The sequence below is a fragment of the Zalophus californianus genome, chromosome 13 (assembly GCF_009762305.2).
Source record: "Zalophus californianus isolate mZalCal1 chromosome 13, mZalCal1.pri.v2, whole genome shotgun sequence".
NCBI lineage: Eukaryota > Metazoa > Chordata > Mammalia > Carnivora > Otariidae > Zalophus > Zalophus californianus.
In genome coordinates, this window is record NC_045607.1 from 71472771 (window position 1) to 71493412 (window position 20642).

At 42.4% G+C, this 20642-nt stretch overlaps 1 protein-coding gene across 2 annotated transcripts in view; it reads left to right on the top strand.

Moving 5' to 3' along the window:
- Positions 1–5437, top strand: part of RASEF (RAS and EF-hand domain containing) — a 90234-nt gene extending 84797 nt beyond the window's left edge. For both annotated transcript variants that reach the window (XM_027616823.2, XM_027616824.2), the window contains one exon: positions 4163–5437. In XM_027616823.2, coding sequence (XP_027472624.1) covers positions 4163–4268 — 106 coding nt within the window. In that variant the 3' untranslated portion in view covers positions 4269–5437. The remainder of the gene's footprint in view (positions 1–4162) is intronic.
- Positions 5438–20642: the final 15205 nt, after the last annotated feature.

Genomic DNA, 20642 nt, shown 5'->3' on the forward strand with positions numbered 1-20642 from the left:
TCTTTGGGAATCACTCATCAGGGAGTTATTCTATCGTTGTTATTGCATGATGGCCTGGTGTGAGGTCTCTGGTTTTGTCATGTTAGCGATGTGTTAAATAGGAAAATTATAAATACAGCAAATATTTAAAAAATTTAATTTGCTTTATATCCTGCCTTCAGATTTGCTTGTTAAAGTGCCTAAGTCTTACATGGAAATGGTAGAGTTGCTGCAGGTGAAAAAGTTTTACATCCTGGGGCTCCTGGGTGGCTCAGTCTGTTAAGCATCTGCTTTCGGCTCAGGTCATGATCCCAGGGTCCTGGGATCGAGCCCCGTGTCGGGTTCCCTGCTCAGCGGAGGTGGGGTGGGGGGGGGTCTGCTTCTCCCTCTCCCTACTGCTCATGCTCTCTCTCTCTCTCTCTCTCTCTCAAATAATAATATTTAAAAAAGTGTTACATCCTTTAGAAAGTTACGTATAATGTAAAATATGTTATGTTCTCGATTTAGATCTCGTAGGACAATTCCCATCACGGGCACCTTTCATGCTGTGTCATGTCATAAAATGTGAACTAGACGAGTTTATGGCTTTACACTGTCGAAACAGAATTCTGTTTTGAAGGGAGGCCATGAATGTTTGGTTAACACCCAAAACTAGAAACTACGAGTACTACTTTTTCTGGAAACCTCTCAATCCCAAGAAAACTGTTTCCTAGAAATGCAATTTCCCCATAGTGCTGACAGGACATTTATCACAGTCATTGTCCATCGGCAAGTGAATTTGCCATCACCAGAACCACGAGCTTTACACATTTTGCAGATTCAACTTCCAAAGGCATTTAATTGATTAATGGCCTGAGATTTGAAAACAAAACAAAACAAAAAAAGCTCAGGTTGATATATGTATCTGTTCAGCTCAGGAGCTGAGCCTGTTGGGATCCCGTAAATCTGCCCGTGAGACGGAGTCACCTAACATGCAGTTGTCAAGCATGTGGTAGTTTTTGGTGAGAAAGTCCAGTATTCCCAGCCTTAAACCTGTTGTAGGTGTTTGGAATATCTGTCTGATTTCCTTGAAGTGGGAAGGACATGCCTGCACTTATGGTGGATTAAAGAAACGAAAGGCCAGATGAACAACGTGGGTACATACTTTTCCTCCTTAATATTTGCTTTCAGGTTCAATAAAATGTCTGCATTATTGTGAGCACTCAGCCTGTGGAGGCCACATACATGGTTCAGTAGTGATACTGAGGAAATAAATATTTGCAGGCCATGCAATTTAACGAGAGGAAAAAGAAAAGAGAAGACATTTGACCAGGGAGCCAGATGATTGTAGCTTATAGAGGCCATTGGACCACCCAGAAGGGAGAGATGTGGGGTGTCTTGTGAAGGTGCTATGATTATTATACCCATTGTACAGATAAGAAAGTGGAGGAGTAGAATGCTAATCAACCTGCTCAAAGTGACACAGCTGCTAAGTGGCAACACTGGGACTTGTCGCTGCCACTCTGGAGCATCAGCTTGCTGCTTCAGTGTTGGCAATGTCAGGATTGCATTCCACGTTCTCTTCTTCTTTACTCTCTCTCTGCCTACTGTCTTCTACCCCCAGGGTTTCTAGAACTGTCTCTTGCTGGTGACTTCTCCAATTTCTGTATTTTTAACCTCCACCTCTTTTTAAAATTCTATAACCACATCCCCACCCATCAACAAGAGGGAATCCCAAAGGCGTGACTGTCTCCAGCATGTCCAAACCTTCACAGTCTGGCCTCACCTGCCTTTCTGGTTGCATCTCTTATCTTGCTTCCCAAAGGAATGATATCTGTAGACACAGCAAACGTTATTTCTAGTTGTGGCCAAGCTCTTTTATGTCTCCTTGCCTTTATGCATGCTGTTCCTTTCACCTGGAATCTCTTTCCTCATTAAGTGAAGGTCAATTCCTGTTCTTTCAGGAGGTCCCTCCAGTGTCAAACTGTCCATGAAGCTCCATTTCCACAAAGCCTTCCTTCCCTGAGGGCCAGCACGACTGTGGTGTACCCTTTGTATTCATGCATCACACTGTGCAAGGGACCTTGTAATGATTTGTTTAGCCTTCTGTCTCTCCCTCAACGCTCACTAAGAGAGGGTCCCAGAGTTTGGCATAAATTGGGCATTTGTTGAATGACCAAATGTCTGAGATGATGCAGTTGGAAGTTGTATTAGTTTTCTGTTGTTGCCTTAACAAATTCCCACAAACATAGTCTCTTAAGCAATGCACATGTATCACGTTCCAGTTCTGGAGGTCAGGAGACTGAAGTCTTATGGAGTGTTCTAGGTTGGATTGTGTACCTTCCTTCTTTTCCTGAGTCTTTGTTTCCTCATCTGTGAAGTAAGGACAATAATGCTCACCTGTCATCTGTCAGGGTTGTGTGTGTGTGTATGTTGTGTGATTGTTTATGTGTATTAAATAAGAAAAATGTGAAAATGTATAGTATAGCATTTATTAGCTGGCCTTCAGCAAGAATTAATTCCTCCCTCTTTTTTTTCTTTTGCTGAGATGTCTTCTTTCCAACTCACAGTATAGTGGTTTTCAAAAGTTAGCACATACCAACACTGTCTGGAGTCGTGCTGACCAATTTGGTAGCCACAAGCCACATGAAGTGTGGCGAACCCAAATCGAGATGTGTTCTAGGTATAGATTTTGAAAACAGTATAAAAATCGTAAAATACTTCATTATTATTTTTATTGAGAACATGCTAAAATGATAATATATCTGTTATGCTGAGTTAAAATATGTTAATAAAATTAAATTTACCTGTTTCTTTTTACATTTTTAAATGTGGCTACTAAAAAATTTAAGGTCACATATGTGGATTACATCACATTTACACTGAACCACATTGCTGTACTAGGACTATGCCAGTTCTTAGTAGCTTCAGGTATTTGCCGTTGTGTAACAAACTCAGACGTGTTTGCTTAAAACAGCTACCACTTTTTAATTTCTTGAGATTACCGGAATAAGCTGGATCTCAGCTGGAAGGTCCCTCGACTGCTCTTGCCTGGAGTGTCTCGTGCATTTTCGGTCAGATGGTCGTGGGGCTAGGGCTCCGGCTGGGCGTCTGCCACCAGGGTCCTAGTCCTTCTGGCTGCTAAGCATGTCCTCAGGGCCACTCTGTGGCCTTCTCCACCGAGGAGCCCTGGCAGCTGAGAGCAGCTTTAACACCTGGCCAGGAGCCCCAGCCCACCCGTTCCTCCGCGTTCTCTCGATCTAAGCAGTCACAGAGCTGGTACTGCGGAGGGAGAGCCCCTGGTGGGGGCTCCCTAGTCTTAATGGGGGGCCCCAAGCACTGCTGGGGAAGGTAGGATTGTTTGGGGGCCTCTTGGGGATGAGCTGTCACCGTCAAGATTGCCATTCAGGGTCTTGTCTAAGGTGGGACTTCAGGGTCTGCTTGTTTCACGGGCATCCCTGGGAATATACTTGGAAGGATACTGTCCCTAGGAGGTCTTCCCAAGATCTTAGAGATCTTTTGCCATTGTAGCCTCTGGCTGTTAATTCTAAAAGAAATTTAGGAAGAGGCAAAAGGAAGATTTTTTTTTTTCCCCCTGGATTTTAACCATTTATCATTATCTTCATGATCTTGTATAATTAAAGAGTGATTTTAAAGTCATCATTGCTTTTGTTAAGGTCAGCAAGCGCTAGTCGGGGATGGAAGCCAGGTCCCAGAGTGCTAAGGAGTGAGCTGTGCGTGTGACAGACTGGAAAGCATGTGAAACTGCAGGAGACAGCAATAGTAGATTATGTGTGTGCGTGTGTGCGTACATGCACCTGTGCACACGTGTCTCGTGTGTGCCTGCCTTGTGCGTGGTGAGCGTGGCCTGGTACTCAGAGCGCAGGCATGGTTCCAGGCCCAGTTCTGCAGCTTCTCCAGTAACTGAAGGGAAATTGCTTAACCTTTTTTTTTTTTTTTTTTTTTTTGCCTTTGCTTCCTTACATATAAAATGGGGCCCAACAAATTCACATGGTCCTGTGAGGATTAAGACGGTCAATACCTACAAAGCATTTAGAACAATGTCTGGATGACATACAGCAAGTGCTCAGCAGTGTTGTTTTAATTTTACAGAACCATTTGTGGTTTAGTTTTGTACCTCAGTAATTCATTTTCTCTCTGTCTCTCTGTCTCTGTTTCTCCCTCCCCCCCCCCCACTCCCCAGGGAAGTGAAAAAAAGGACTGATGAAGATGACAGCAAATCCATTACCAATTTGACGGGGACCAGTTCCAAAAAGTCAACCCAGATGAAGAACTGTTGCAATAGTTAAATCCCAAACATCCCTGGCCTGTCAGGTCTTCAGTCCCAGAGTACTGAGTGTCTGTGACTTGTTTGCTTCTCGCAGAGGGATGCATCCTCCAGACACAGCCAGGTGGAAAGTTACAGTGTGGGAATCTGAACTGTGCTCTTAGATCCTTCTGGAGCCCCGGCTCTTTGCTCTGTTTCAGTGAACGATTGAGACCCCCTGGTTAAAAGTACTTGTCTTCTCCTTGCAGAGTCTCAAAAGATAATGTGTAAAAAAATGTTTAAAAATCACATGATCAGATCGAAGCTGTAGAAGAAACTCCCTGACAAAGATTCACATGGTAGCTGACTTTGTAGATAACCCAGAACATTTTTTTTCAAATATTTGATACTAGAATACTAGTCAAAGGGGATTATCATGCTAGCTTTGCTGTTAACTAGCCTGTAGTCTCAGACCTGTTAGCAGCCCACGTTAGATCTGTTTCCTCATCTGCAAAACAAGCAGCTTGGCCTTGCAGGCCTTGTTCCCTCGGATTCGGTGCACTGTACCAAGTGGGAAGGAGACCACATAGTCCTGTGCAACTAACTCATCTTGACTCATTTTTTCCTTTGAGGGCTTTTAAAATCACAATTATACAGTGCTCCTTTTTTTTTTTTTTATGTATCCTGACACATTGGATAATATTTTAATTTCATCATGGAAAAGAATGTTGGATAAGGAGACATTTTTCACTGTTAACTTTTAGCCTCATGCATTTTCATAATTTATTTTTTCTACTTGCTGCTTTATATGACATATGTGACATTTGATTATTTAATACCAAATGTGATTTGCATAAACCCAAGTCACACAACCCTCTTGCTGAAGATAAAATTGAGGTTAAAAGATAAAGATTTATTTTCATATTTGTACAGTGATTGGCTTCAGAGTGAAGGCTTTTGTGGGCTTTTGTATATATGTGTAAGAAATTTCATATGTATATATTAAGTAGGCCTCTGAGTATTGAATAATTATTTCATGATTTTGATTTATATGGTTTACATTTTCATAGTATCAGCCGTATTTCGTTTATACTGTTTATTTCTCTTCAAACCATTAATAATTATACCATAAAGTGTAATTTTATAGCAATGCAAATGTCTAAGGAACTACAAATATTTTCTGCATTGTAAATTCAATAAAGCACGCTTCCTTTGGCCTTTGGGGTGTTTCCTTCAGCTTTACTGCAGGCATCCCTGAAGTAACTTTAATTCTAGGATGTGCCTGGATGAAACCATGCCTCTAAAACACTTGTCTTCTCTGGCCTGGGCAGCTGGCTGGCTGGAGGAAAGAGTGAATATGTGGCATTTGGTGCTATGGCCCAGCCATGTCCTCTTGGCCAGCAGGGCATCAGGTCGACCAGTTTGGGGTGTGGCAGCTAGAAATAGTGAGGCTTGTGTAGAAAAATTTCAGGACGTGCCCTGGCCATCCTCATGACCTCAGAGGTTAGTCCCTTTCTCTGGGACACCCATTCTGCCCCTTCCATCCCCCACACTGCCCAGCCAACTCCCGCTCATCCTCCTATTTTAGCTGAAACATCACTTCCTTCAGGAAGTCTTCCCTCTCAGCCCCTAAACTAGGTTGAGGCTGCATGCTCTCACTTGCATAGGACCCTTTTTAACTGAGCAGCATCATTATTGCCCTTGTACTACTTGAACTAGATACATGCCCCGAGCCCTGAGCCCTTTGTCTGCTGCTGCTCCTTTCTGCTGTATGCAGTGCTAGAATGGCTAAGCAGATAATTAACTTTAAATAAGACAGGCTTTGCAAAGAGTTTCTGCACACAGATGCACATACATAGTAGTCATGGATGGTGTAATAAGAGGCAGCATATTTTAATGGCCACAGGTCTGGGCTCTGCAGCCAGCCTGCCTGGGTATGAACCCAGCCTCATACTCCTACTAATGGGGTATAACTGAAAAAGCAGCTTACCCTCTGTGTACCCCTGGGGCTTCTTTGATAAAATAGGGATAAAAGTACCATTCTCATGGGTTGCTTATGAGGACTAAATGAGTTAATGGATATAAAAGGTTTGGAATAGTACCTGGCACTTTGATCACCCTCAATTAAAAGATGTTTTGGGGGCACCAGGGTGGCTCAGTGGGTTAAGCGTCTGCTTTCAGCTCGGGTCATGATCCCAGGGTCCTGGAATGAGCCCTGTGTCTGGCTCCCTGCTCAGCAGGGAGTCTGCTTCTCCTTCTGCCACTCCTCTCACTCATCTTCTTTTTCTCTCTCAAATAATAAAATCTTACCTTATTTTTTATTTAAAGATGTTTTAAAGCACCATTGATTGCATTGGTTTTGTTCGGGACCCTAGGAACTGCCATCAATGAGTAGCAGTACTCAAATTTACCAAATTACTTGGGGCATGGGGCATTGTAGAGGATTCACTTTAACATAAGTTCATTGACAACTTCCCATATATATTCTTGGTATTTCGATGGACATGAAGTTGGGTATCACATCGGATAGGATATTGTGTAGATGGATTGAAAGAGGAGGAAATCATTGAGGGAAAAATGAAGGTCTGAAAGTTAAAATGGAAAATTGTGAAAGGAGTCCTTACAGGTGTAGGACCTCCATTTCTTAAGGTCTAATTGGATCAAGTATTGAAGGGATGGAGGAAACACCAGAGCTCTGATTGAGAGTGTCAATCTAAATGACAGTAGACATGGTGGTGGGTAATGGGGCTCTTGAACTAAATAGAAAGTAACCTTTATGTTTATACCATGACAGGTAGCCTGTTGAGAAGGATCTCTGGTGGATATATCCAACCATCCACAAGATGGGAATTAATTCCCAGGAAAGCATATTATTTTGCAAGCTTTGAAGTAAAAATAACATCTTTTCTTTCCAGATCTAGATGTTAAGATATGTTCTCATAGACGAAAATGGAAAACAGGTAAAAATGCCTCAACTCAAAATTGCAGGGTAAGGTGAATTTTCAAACGCAAAATTCTATAAATAGTTACCCAATTTCCTTTATTTTTTCTGCATCTGTGTATTGGGTTTATGAATTTATATTTCTTAAATTTCAGTCGAATAGGGATTTAGTTGTAAGGTCCTTTAACTTGTGACCTCTCAGGCTGGCAGTTCATGAGCCACATTTCATAGCATTTGACATCGACTTTTGTAGAGTTTCTCACTGTACCTTTGGCTTTTGGCTTTCTGGAAAATTTTCCATGCAAGTTTTCTGGCACATCGTCCCATTGCTGTGCAGCAGGGCAGAACTCAAGAGTTGGATGAAGATCCCTTCAGGGGTATCTGAGGGGTAGTTCCAGTGTCATTTTGTGGGTTCTTTAATTCACCACAACTATTTTCTTTTCTTGATTCCAGAAACAGATGTTTTCCCTCTTAGATGAGATTCCCAAACTTTCCATGATCTCTAAGGCCTTCTGTGATCTGGCTCCTACCTGTTCATTCACTATGATTCTAGACACTGGGGATGGAGAATGAATAAGGTAGACCCTCAAGCAGATTACATTCTAGTGGGGGGTTGACAACAAATTTGTGAACAAAGAAGATCCACATTCTGCTTCCTCCTCCCCTGTCCCCACCTTTTCAAAGTCTACATTTGGGCTCGGGAAACTCTCTTCTCAGACATGCCGTACCCTCTCACTCCCACCCTTTACTCCAGCTCTGCTTCCTGCCTGGAGCACCACCGTCTGTCTGCTCGTGTCCATTTGCTTACCCAATTCCTGTCCACCCTGGGTGTCTCGGTTCCTCCCGGCAGTTTCCTCAGACCCTGAAGTCTGAGCTGTAGCTCTCCTCCATGATGCCTCCCTGGAGTGCCCATCATAGCGCTTTACCTCAGCTGACTTGTGTACCTGCCATGCTGGATGATTTCTGCCTCCGTCAGCCCTTTTTTTTTTTTTTTTAATTAACATAGAATGTATTTGTTTCAGCAGTCTTGCACAATTCACAGCGCTCACCATAGCACATACCCTCCCCAATGTCCATCACCCAGCCACCCCGTCCCTCTCATCCCCCTCCACTCCAGCAGCCCTCAGTTTGTTTCCTGAGATTAAGAGTCTCTTATGGTTTGTCTCCCTCTCTCATCGTGTTTCATTTTGCCCTCCCTTCCCCTATAATCCTCTGTCTTGTTTCTCAAATTCCTCATTATCAGTGAGATCATATGATACATGTCTTTCTCTGATTGACTTATTTCACTTAGCATAATACCCTCTAGTTCCATCCACGTTGTTGCAAATGGAAGATTTCTTTTTTTTTTTTTTGATGGCCTCCTGCAGCCCTTTAAACTTGACTGAGTGGAAGTAAAATTTCTCCACCCTGGAGTACACTTCATGAGACTCATGACTCTTCTGAGTCCTGTGGATCAGGGTCTCAGCTTTCCTGTGCCACAGACTCCTTTGAAGCCCAGGAACCCCTCAGAATAATGTTTCTAATAAAGGAAACCAATGCTATTGAAAGACTATTCCCAAGATATTTTAAAAATTTTGTGATAACACAATATTTGTATTGCTTTATTGGCACAAGATCTGGTGATAGATCTAGTAGCCACCGTACTTATGATGTAGTGATGAAAGTAAACTGTGTTTTGAGATGTCTGCACCAATCTAAATTATGAATATCCATGGTTTTGTTGATAGCACAGTCACAGGTAGCAATGACATTATTGCATTTTGTTGCCAGAATTTTATATGAAATGAAATGCTAAATTTCAGTTAGAGTTTAGTTAGTGAAAATAAACCTGGAATTTTTGTCCCAAGTTAGAAATACGGATTTCTACCTATAGTGGCAATGGGCCCATGGCCCCAAGTAAGAACCTCTGGCCTTGGATAAGAAGATATATTCAGATGAGAATTCCCATAAAGCAATCAAAACTCCAAGTTTGACCTAGTGGTGTTAGTCTTCTCTCTACTCCAGCTCAGTCCTGCTTCATCCTGGAAGCCTGGCATGGGAAGAGGGGTTTGGTTGCCCTGGTCTGCCCTATATCCCTGATGTACTACTTACTACTGATACACTCTGAAGGCTCCAGGCAAGGGAAGCATGGTGCTTACACCATGGATACTGTTTTACATGTTAGCAAGATAAATCTCACAGAAGAAAAGGGATGCATGTGCCCAGCCATTCTTGACCATCAAGTATGCTGAAGTTTAAGGATAAAATATGACCCTCGCAGGAATGTGTTTGGAGCCCAACTCCTGCCTCAAAACCGCAGTTCTGAAACTAGCTTGATTTAATGATTCTTCTTATAGCCATGAATACTGGCTGAGGAAGTAAGGAAGGTATAAAGCCCTTAAACCCTCAAAATAAAAGCAAAAATAAATTGACAGCAAAACCTCCACAAGTTGGCAAAGGGTGCATAAGATTGAGGATAAGATGGGGTTAAAAATCATAAATATTGAATGTTTTCTGGGGTGTGAAAGCATATAAATTTTCTCCTCTTTAAAGTATCATTAAAACTAGAGTCATATGGATATTCTTTCAGATAGTTAGACCCACAAGGACAGAAGACAATTACAACAAAATTGTGAAGCTGAAAAGCAGAAGGAAAACTAGGAACTGAATTAACAACCTAAGGAAGCTGAATCCTAAACCAGCAGTGGGAGAAAGCTGAGAATAATCTAGATTTACATTGTGAATTACCCAAAAGGCTGAGGAACTAGGGAAGCAGGTACCTCTGTAACTGGTGGGAGGTGGGAAGGTGGGGTGAAAGCAGTTGGAGAAGCAGTTCTGTCCTTAAGTATTGTTCTCTCATGCTATGCCACTACTATCCAGACCAAAATCTGGAGATGTATTTTTCTGGAGTAAAACAGAGCTGCTAGATTGGGGCATGGATGCCAGACACAGCTGAGTATTGGTACTATTCAAAAAATGAGGGAATTAAGTGACACTACGTATTCTGGGTGCTTGGTGCCAAAAGCTGATGTTCCTAACTTAGCTTTCAGGACACTGACACCTTTATCTTCCCAAGATTGAAAGACTTTTCCCTGGAGTATGACCAGCCAAGGGGGAAGACTTTAAGATACTGACATCAGACATCCTTCCAGCAAATACAAACCTGCCACATCACCCTACAGTAAAGTTCAAAGTTGGCAAGTCACTCCCCACACTTTCTGTCAGGATTTTAGTTCCCCTGAACAATCCAAGGATCACCAGATATTTGTGGCAAGTCTCTATCTTGGAAAATGGAGACCAAATAAGACAGGAAAGTATCAACTTGGGGAAATGGAGCCCATGCAGAAAAAGGAAAAAAACTATCATGAATATATTTAGAGAGATAGACAAAGCTATTTGCAGCCATGAAATGAGAACAACTTACTATCAATAAGGAACATTTAAAGAACAAAAGTAAGCTCTTTGAAATTAAAAACATGGGAGCAGAAGTATGAAAAAAAGTAAATTATAGAGTTTAGAAGATAAATTTGAGGAGTCATTCAGAAAGAAACATACAAGAAAGAGAAACCAGGAGAGGAAGGAAGTCCAACATCCAAAAAATAGCTATTCCACAAGGAGACATCAGAGAAAACAGGATGACATGGTCAAATAATTCAAGACAAATTTCCAGAACTGAAAGGCATGAGTTGCTAGATTGAAAAAGCCTATCTAAAACCCAGAAGAACGGATGGACATAGAGCATATTGTCATTAGGGCCCTTTGCCCAGTGAAAAAACGCTCCCCAAGTTTGCAGATAGGAAAAAAAATAGGAAACAGAAATAAGAATTGTTATTCATTTTTCAACAGAAATACCAGAAGCAAAATGACATTGTAGCAATGCCTTTAAATTTCCAAAGGAAAATTATTTCTAAACTGTAATTCTATACCTAGCTAAACTAGGTCAGTAATAATGACATTTTCAAGATATTTAAGGTCTCAAGAACCTTATCTCTCATACACTATACACCTTTTCAAAGAAGCTTGAGGAGAACTTGCTCCAACAAAGGAAGAGTATGTGACATGGAACACAGGAGATAAGACCTTCAGCACAGGATGGTATAAAGTCCAGTCCCCAGGGAGACAGATGGTAAAGGAAGATCCCAGGCTGAGAGATGTCACCAGATGTAGAGGATACTGGTCTATGTTGGAGCAGTGTGACTTAAGAGAGCTGTCACCACGGAGTGCCATTACATCATCTATTTGAGGACAGAATGGTAGGGTAAACCCAGCCCTGATCCTCATCTGTGTACTCCTGTCCTTGCCTTGTGCTGGTGAAGTTCCTGCTTGCTCCTTCATGCCCTGCTGCTTGGATTAGCTGCTCATTCCATCCCATAGGAGTGTTCTATTTTTACCTCTCTTGGGAAATGGTGGGAGGCCATAGGGAGCTAGAAAAAAAAAAAAAAAGGGAGGGAGAGAGAGCATATGAGCTGCTATTTGTATTTGCTGCAGACATCCGGTACCCAGCTCACAGTATATCCTCCCAGATTGCCAGTCTTTGGTAAACCCTGTTTCCAGTATAACTACAGACAAAACGGTCTTCACAACAGCACTGATTAGGGGGAGTACTCTCTGGAAGTCTGGGCAGAAAGGAAAAAAAAGGTATATTCCCTCTTCCTGAAGAACATCATTTAGTTAACAAGATCACAAAAGAGGCCGTCCCCTCAGTACTGGAGACAATGGAGCCATTGGAAATTCCAGCTGTGTAGCAAGGGAGAATATGCATTCCCACGGGTTTCTCCATCAGCTACTGGGTTGTGTATTCTGTCCTCTTACCATTTTAGAGGCTATTCAAATGGCTGTAAACAGATATGGCCCTTTGAGGAGTTTAAAACTCCTGAGATTGTAGACTTGATGGAATTTCAGTGGGAGCACTGAGCAAGTACACAGATAAATTACTAAAAACATATAGCATGTATAACTGACCTGGTGCAGATGGTCTATCCTAAGGGCCGAAAGATATTTACCAGAGCATACTAATGGAGCATCAACCAAACCTGTGGTCAGCTCAGATTTGGGCAAGTCACAGAGAGGATATATATTTCTTATTGTAGATAGGAAAACTCATATTTCCTAAGTGTTTTCTGTGTCCTACAAGCTTTCTACAAATTTTCTCCTGTTTTCCTTGCAGTAACTCCTGTTTTAGCAGATGAGGAAATGGGTGTAACCAAGCCAAGTGACTTAGCTAAATGGATTCAGGGTCTAAGTGACGGAGCTGGGATTCCAACCCTGGTCTGTTTGAGTCTTTCCACGATAGCACCCTATCTCAGACAATGTAAGTCTCAAAGGTCACCCAAATTTATTGAGTCTAAATGGTCTTGGAGAAGAAAATATCTCACTTAAAAAAAAAAAAGGCACAGCAACAGGAAACTTCTTTCTATTGTCTTGACTCACTGAACCCAGAAAGAGCAGATAACATTGTACTGTGGCTACTGTTCTGATTCAAATTCAAGAAGCTAACTGAGTGCCTTTTTCCCTGTGGCAGGCCAGGACTCTTAACAGTTGTTTCAGAATGAGGATGGTTTGTATAGGGTTTTGGGTATTGGAAGTCTTGAGTATCGGAAGCCTTCAAGTTCTCCTAAGAACTGGTTCTTGATTTCCCAACTGGATAGTGAGCAGAAGAAACACTATCCTGTCTGTGGACCTAATCCAGTGAATGGATGTCCGGGATAGGATTAAGGCCAGTGCTGAGTGGGATTTTGGAGATTATCCGTGCTAAGCACCTCTGTAAACAAACCAACGTAATTTCACTCCTTGGTGAGTCAGAAACTGTACCAGGTTGAGTTGTTACACAAAGAAAACGATTTGCAGCAAATAAGGAGATCATGGGGAATGACTTCCAAAGTTGTGACTCCCTGAGCAAGGGTGGATGGGGTTCTTTTATTTAGGGTTAGGATGAATATTTAGATAGAGAAGCCTTGTCATTGTATGTAGAGGCAGGCATAAGGTCGCATGCACCTTAAAGAAACATGCCTATACAAACGTAGTATGTTATGTAAATGAGGCTTGTGCTCCTTGTTGGGCAGAGATTTTAGTATTACAATGAGGTAAAGGTAGTTGTTGGTCATTCTAGAGGTCACTCCATGGTCCATCTGTGCAGGTGGGAGTCAGGGGTTAAGCTCAAACTGGTCTGGGTGGTCTGGACTGGCCGGAGGTTCTGTCGAGGCAGTCGCCCTCGCTCCAGGGGCAGCTTCACTTTCCATCTACCTAAGAGATAATCTAGAAAGAAGAGCTTAAGGAAGAATGTGGGACCAAGGTCAATGAGTACTAGCAGGTGGGCAGTAAAAGTCGTGTCTTGGGGTCTAGCTGGTGACACTTTGTTTTTAATTGGTGAGGTAATAGTCTGTGTTCAGGGAAAGCCTCGTGATTATCTGTGTGGCTTCAGAGCTGGACACAGGGTCCCTCCCTCCCTCCCACCCCCTCTTCCCCTCCTGCCCACCCTCCCCCTACCTCCCTCCCTCCTTCCCTTCCTCCCCCCTTCCTTCCTCCCCTCCCCTCCCCTCCCCTCCCCTCCCCTCCCCTTCCCTTCTCTTCCCTTCCCTTCCCTTCCTTTCTCTCTTTTTTTCTTTTCTCTTCTTTCCTTTCCTCTTTCTTTCTGTTGGGTGCAGAGATGAGGGCGTGAGGGCGTCGGGGCTCTGCTTCAAGGCAGAAAGAGGAGAGAAGAACTAGAGGCATATGGTCTTGTCATTAGCGACTCCCCTGTTAGGCATAGAAGTAAAATTCTTTCCCTCAAAAACAAACAAGTAAATAGGACCCTAACCTACTGTACTCTGGGTATTTAATGCAAAGTACTTGCCATCAGGTAATTTTTTTTTTGAGCGTTTCTTTTTTTTAACATAAATGTATTAACCATCAGGTAATTTTTTAAAAGTAAGCCATGTAATGGCAAAGACTTAGGAAATTAACTATTGGTCTTGGGAAAGAACTGTGCATGTAAATCTGTTATATGAAGGAATACAAATCACATAGTGACTCATCACAACGTAAATTCAGAAAACCTGGGCGCGTGGGTGGCTCAGTCATTAAGCCTTCGGCTCAGGTCATGATCCCAGGGTCCTGAGATCGCGTCCCACATCGGGCTTCCTGCTCAGCGGGAAGCCTGCTTCTCCCCCTCCCACTCCCCCTGCTTGTGTTCCTGCTCTCGCTATCTCGCTCTCTGTCAAATAAATAAATTTAATCTTTAAAAAAAAAAGAAAAAGAAAACCTACTCAATGTGGCTTTTTTCCTACTGATATACTTCAAGTCTTAAAAAAAAATCCAGTTTTTTTCCTTTCTTTTTGCCTTCCCTCCTTCCTTCCTTTTTAATTTCCTTCCTTCTCTTCTTCTTTCTATGAAATATGGACTTACTTATTTTTTTCCATTAAGTCACTGTTGTGGGTTGAATTGTATCCCCCTAAAATATATGTTGAAATCCTAACTTTCAGTGTGAATTTACTTGGAAATAGGGTCTTTGCAGATGTACTCAGATTAAGATGAGGTCATACTTGGAGAGGGTGGTCCTTAATCCAATGTGTCTGGTGTCCTTATAAGAAGAGAAGACAGACACACAGGAAGAACTTCATGTGATGATGCGGTCTGAGATTAGAGAGATGTGTCTACAAGCCAAGGAACACCAAGGATTTCCAGCAACACCAGAGGCTAAGACGAAGGTATAGGGCAAATTCTCCTCTAGAACCTTTAGAGATAACATGCGCCTACCAACACCTTGATTTTGGACTTCTGGTCTCCAGAACTGTAAGAGAATAAATTTATGTTGTTTTAAGCCACCTAGTTTATGGTAATTCATTACAGTTGCCCTGGGAGAATAATATAGACACCAAACATTTCCAGAATTTCTGCTATAGCCAGTAGTGTTGAGTAGGGTGGGTGGTGGGCAGGAGAGAAAGAAACAGGTGAATATGATACAATTTTTTAACCTCTAGGAACTCACAGTCTAGCAGTTAAGTTAGGAACCTTTGTGATTTCCCCCATCCCACCCACAGGTATATCCACTTTTCAGAACAGGCCATCAAGGACAGGTGACATCTACGGTGACAACTTTGTGTTATACTTTCAATGCAGGAAACTGATCATAGGCAAAACTGTGAGGAGAGGAAATGTGAATAAGTCTTTAGAATCAGGCAATAATTTAGATTGGCTTCAGAGAACTGAAAGCCAAAATTTTAAATTATTAAAAGAATGAGTGATCTTGAGGGTTCTGTTTTGGGTTATTTTGGGGTCCTTGGCCAAGATGAATAGAGCTGAATAAATCAAACAGAAGAGAGTAGGAAAGTTCTCTGAAATACTTCCAGCCAGGATTCAAGGGGAAAATGTGGTATGGAGATTACGGGCTCTCAAGAACCTGAATACACTCTTTTACCTGGAAGTTTCCCTTTTACAGATATATTCACACACATGAAAAATGCTTACCATCGCGACGTTATCTGCTGTAACAAAGTTTGGAATGGGAACTGAATATACATTTATGGGCGCCTGAGTGCCTCAGTCGTTAAGCGTCTGCCTTCGGCTCAGGTCATGATCCCAGGGTCCTGGGATCCAGCCCTGCATTGGGTTCCCTCCTTGGCGGGAAGCCTGCTTCTCCCTCTTCCACTCCTCCTGCTTGTGTTCCCTCTCTTGCTGTCTCTCTCTCTGTCAGGTAAATAAATAAAATCTTAAAAAAAATACGTTTAAAAATGGGTTAAATAAATTATGGTGTGCCCGTACAATGGAATATTATGTAGCCTTCAAGAAGAATAACCCAACTCTGAATATACTGCTATGGAATCATTTCTAAGACATTGTTAAGTGCAAAAGAAGGATATAGACTGATACGTATAATATGATATGGTTTGTGATATAAAGGTTATAGATACATATATGTTTATATAGGTACAGGTTACCTGTGGAAAGGTCCAAAAGAAAATCGGGGGAAGAAAATTGGGGAGCTAGGAAACAAGGGTGAGACTGAGCTTATCCCTCAGTATACCCTTTGGAGCATTTTGAGGTTTGCTTCATGTACATGTATTGCCCATTTAAAAAAAATAATCACAAAGCAAAAAGAAAACCCAGCCAAACAAAATACCAGTGGTCTTGGTGCTGGCAAAAACGGCCCTTTTACCCATCAATTCCAATCTGCTTGGCTCATCTTCTCTGGCTTGCTGCATTTTGGATCCTCACCCTGGCTCTCTCTTGACTCTCAATACCCACCACCAGCCTCCTTTGTCCTGACAACCTACTTTAGACAGACTCCTCTGGCTTCTATCTCTGGCACTTCTCTTGGGCACAGTGCCATGAATGCTCTCGGACTCTCTGGAGCTCAGCTTGCTGGAGCACGCCAACTCCTGGTCAGGCCAGCCAGGTCACTAGACAGCATGCACCTGGCTGCAGACATTGCCTAGGTATGAGAAGGGAATGGTCTACATGGTTGTCCATTGTCTGGATGTAGTAGTGCGGCTGCCTCTTAAAAACATTTGACCTTCGGTTGGCCCAGAATATGTGGTTCCTTCATTCACTTGTGTCTTCATTGGTTGATTTGTGGGTTCTTTTGTTCATTCTTTTGTTTATTCAATACTCCTGAACCTGATAGATAATATTAGGGGTGTGCCAAGGGAAAGATTTCATAGCCCTCTACTTTCCTTTTCCCCAGCCCCATGGATAATTTAGATTTTATTATGTCCTGATAGCATGAGATTTAATAATTAAAGTAACTGAACATGTTGTATGCAGAGTGGCAGCTTCTGGGAATTACAATTAAATGACCTCCCTTTCACCCTCACCAGAAAGGATCTAAAAGGTACAACAAAGGGACATTTAGTTTAATGACATTTGCAGATGAGCCTTATTTCCCTTGGCTGAAAAAAAAAATTTTTTTTTTTTGGAACCAATAAAATCCTTATTATTGAAGCTTTTTAGTGTTCCAATTCTCCCAGAGGACATCTTAGGGAGAACAATGAATGCGTGTAGGCAATTGACCACTTTCCATCTTCAGCCACCGGGGATCTTGGGTGAGGTTAGAAGTGCTGCCAGGAACTCCATCAATATCGAAAATGCCTCTGGCTTGATTAAGCTTCAGAAATACCTTCATTGATCCTATTCAAGTATTTATTGAACGTCTCCCTCAGACAGGGTATACTAATTGACCTCAGAAAAGTCACCTTGGCCCAAGGCCTGAGAGGGGAAGGCACACACGTACACGGGGCAGGAAAGGGAAGTTCCTGGTGGGGTGGCTGAAGAATGGGCTGGCTCAGCTCCAGAGAAGGATCCAGGGGAAAAAGCCATTAGGTCCCAGAACACTGATGGGGCTTATAGCTCCTGTTAGCAGAGGTGTTCGGACCTGAATGGTCATCCAAGCAGTAAAGGAAAGCTACAGAGTGGCAGCCGGAATGGTCCTCAGGAAGGCAATGGGTTTCATTAAGTGGAGGAACCATCTTGAACAACTGCACAGAAAAAAGCAGCAGGTTTCTTGAGTTGCCTTCCTTATAGAAAGTGTTCTTGAATGAGACAGTTTAATAGTATAGTACAGACTCTGAAGACAGACTAACTACCTGGGTTTGGATTCAGGCTCTCCCTGTAAGTTTGCTTAGTTTCTCGGGACCTCACTGTCTTCATCTGTAAAATGGGGATATTGAGAGTACCCACCACATAGGCTTGTTTGAGGACGAAATGAGTAAAGCACTAAGATAGTAAAGGAACCATAATAAGTACTCGAAAATGAAAATAGTTATTTTAACTGTGCCCTTCTGGAAATGACCATGTCTTCCAATGAGTGGAATTAACAATTTGCCTACTTTTGAATTTTGTCCTTGTATGGGCAATAAGCTTTTTGTGCTGCGAACTACATTCCCCTCCCCCTTTTGTGGCTTTTCTCTGTTGTCCTTTCCACGTCACTTTTTGATCTCAGGCAGATGATGCAAATGACGACAGCCATGTGATCTGTCATCCCCAGAGTTTGAACATAGATGTGCTCCTTAAATTTGAAGAGGAGCCCATCGTTATTGGCTTAAAATGTCACAAAGAGGTTGCAGCTGAAAAACCCCTGAGCTCTTGAATGATTCCTCTCAGATTTCTGCCCCTCTCATATTGAAAGTATCATTGAGGGACACCTGGGTGGCTCAGTCAGTTAAGCGACTGCCTTCGGCTCAGCTCATGATCTTGGGGGTACTGGGATTGAGCCCCAAATCGGGCTCCCTGCTCATCAGGGAGCCTGCTTCTCCCTCTCTCTGCCCCTCCCCCTGCTCTCTCTCTCTCTCTCTCTCTCTAATAAATAAAGTCTTAAGAAAAGAAAGTATTGACAATGTTGGCTAAATCATTATCTTTCCCCAAACCTGCCTAAATTATCTTTTCCCCTGAACCTGTGTGCTCCTTGTATTAATCAGTTGAAAATAATTTCCTCATGAAATACAGGTCCTTCGCGTTTATTCAGAATGGTTTGCATTGTATACAAGTTGACATTGCCTGAGGAGAAAGTCAAAGACATTGCCATCAACAACAAAAGAATTTTGAATTTGTCCTCAAAATTGTGACAATTAAGAATATTCCCGTCAAACTCTCTCCTTTGCAGAACTTAGGCTCTCACCAAGTTGGTGTTGGCCGTGTCCTCCTTTCCATCCCCACAATACACCTCCTGGCTTGAGTCAAGCCTCAATAAGTTCTGAATAAATTTTATTTTTGCAATTGAATTGTAGTTCCGACCATATGGACCTATTCAGATTTTCGTAACAATCCACTTCCAAATGATTTTCTGTCAATTCAGTTCAGGTTGCAAATCAAATGTAACTGTCGTGCTGAAAATAACTGTTGAGAGACAAGCAGTTCCCAAGTGCCGGTTGCAACTATGACTTAAAGGGGCTCCTTCTTTAAGACCATAATTTGTCACCGAAAACACGCAGGGTCATGCTTTTTTTTCATAATGTATTTTGTTTCAATGAATTTAGGGAATTATTTCAGTTCCTTGAGCCAGCAGGGTGCAGCGGAGAAAGGTCCCCTTTTAACGGCGACCACAGGTCTTTCTGAAGAGCAATGCGTCAGTTCTCCAGCGCAACCTCTAGGTGGCAGTGCAGCCCAAGACAACGTGCATGGTCCTCTGCTTCCTCCCCTCCCCCTCGTTCTGAGTTGGCAGCACAAGTTGGCTTGGCATGCAGGGAAAATAATCATTAAAAATAAATGCAATCAAAAGAAGTAGGTTATTATAGTGGCACACTGTAACTGCTTTAGTTAGAAGTCTGTCGGCCTCCCGTTAGAAATGTCGTTTGGGAAGAGTTTACCATTTGGCTGTGAAAATTTGCTAGAGGTTAAAAGTGACATTCTCTAGGTCTCAAACTTGTAGCCTATTTAATCCTTAGAAGTTTGATTTCAGATGGTCGAGTGGCTTTGAAGTAGCGCGCAAAGACACACAGATGGATTTGTTTTTCTTAAGGCGATTCATAACTGTTTTTGTAACCTTGAAATGCACTATGACCCAATGACATATTGTGGTTTTGTTGGCCAAGTGAGGGTGTATGTCCTTAGTATGATCTTAAGATTAAATTCTGGAAAATACTGACGTGTGAGCAGGGAAAATATTAGAAAGTGCAGCTTAGTTGCACGTTTGTGTAGGTTTAGCAACAACCCCCACCTCCCACTTTACCTGAGGCCAATCTTTTCTCCTACTCCTTCTTCTGACACCATGGTTTCTTCCACTTTAAAATGAGGAGTCACTCTCGATAAACATCATTCTGCGTGCGTCAGGATGTTCTGGGTTATCGTATGGTAACGAGCAACTCCCAAGTCTGAGTGATTTACCACCACCCAAATGTATTCCCCACTCATACAAGGTGTCTAACAGGGACCCTGCTCCACACTATCACGGAAGTTCTACCATCTTGTATTTGCACCAGGGGAATTTGTGCCCTTGGGCTTTCTTTTCTATGCTCTGTTCTGGAATGTTCACATCACTTCTGCCCCATTCATCACTTAAAACTAGTTATATGGATGCACTCAACAGCAAGGGAGTGGGGGAAGTATTGGGTTAACATCTCAGCCTCCAGCCTATGTCCCTTTCAGCTCTGTATTTCCTGATTCTATACTTCTGTTGGGGTGCTAGCTTATTTATATTTTAATGCCCTCAACCATCAATATCAAGTGTATGTCAATTCCTCTAAAACTAAATTTAATTGAATACCTTGATGAACTCCCAAACCCCCACTGAGGTAAAGGCTATGTGATTTTTTCTGAGGACGCTTACTCTCCTTTTCTAGACGAAATTAATTGCTGCTTCTCTGTGCTTTTGTGGCACTTTGTTCATGCTGATGGTTTTGCATTTGCCACAGTCCAATTTGTTGCTATTCTATCTACTCTGATAGAATATAGTCTCCTTGATGGCAGGCACTCATTTTTGTTTTTTAAAGATTTGTTTATTTATTTGTGAGAGAGAGCAAGCATGAGTGGGAGGGGCAGAAGGAGAGGGAGAGAGAATTTCAAGCAGACTCCATGCTGAACATGGAG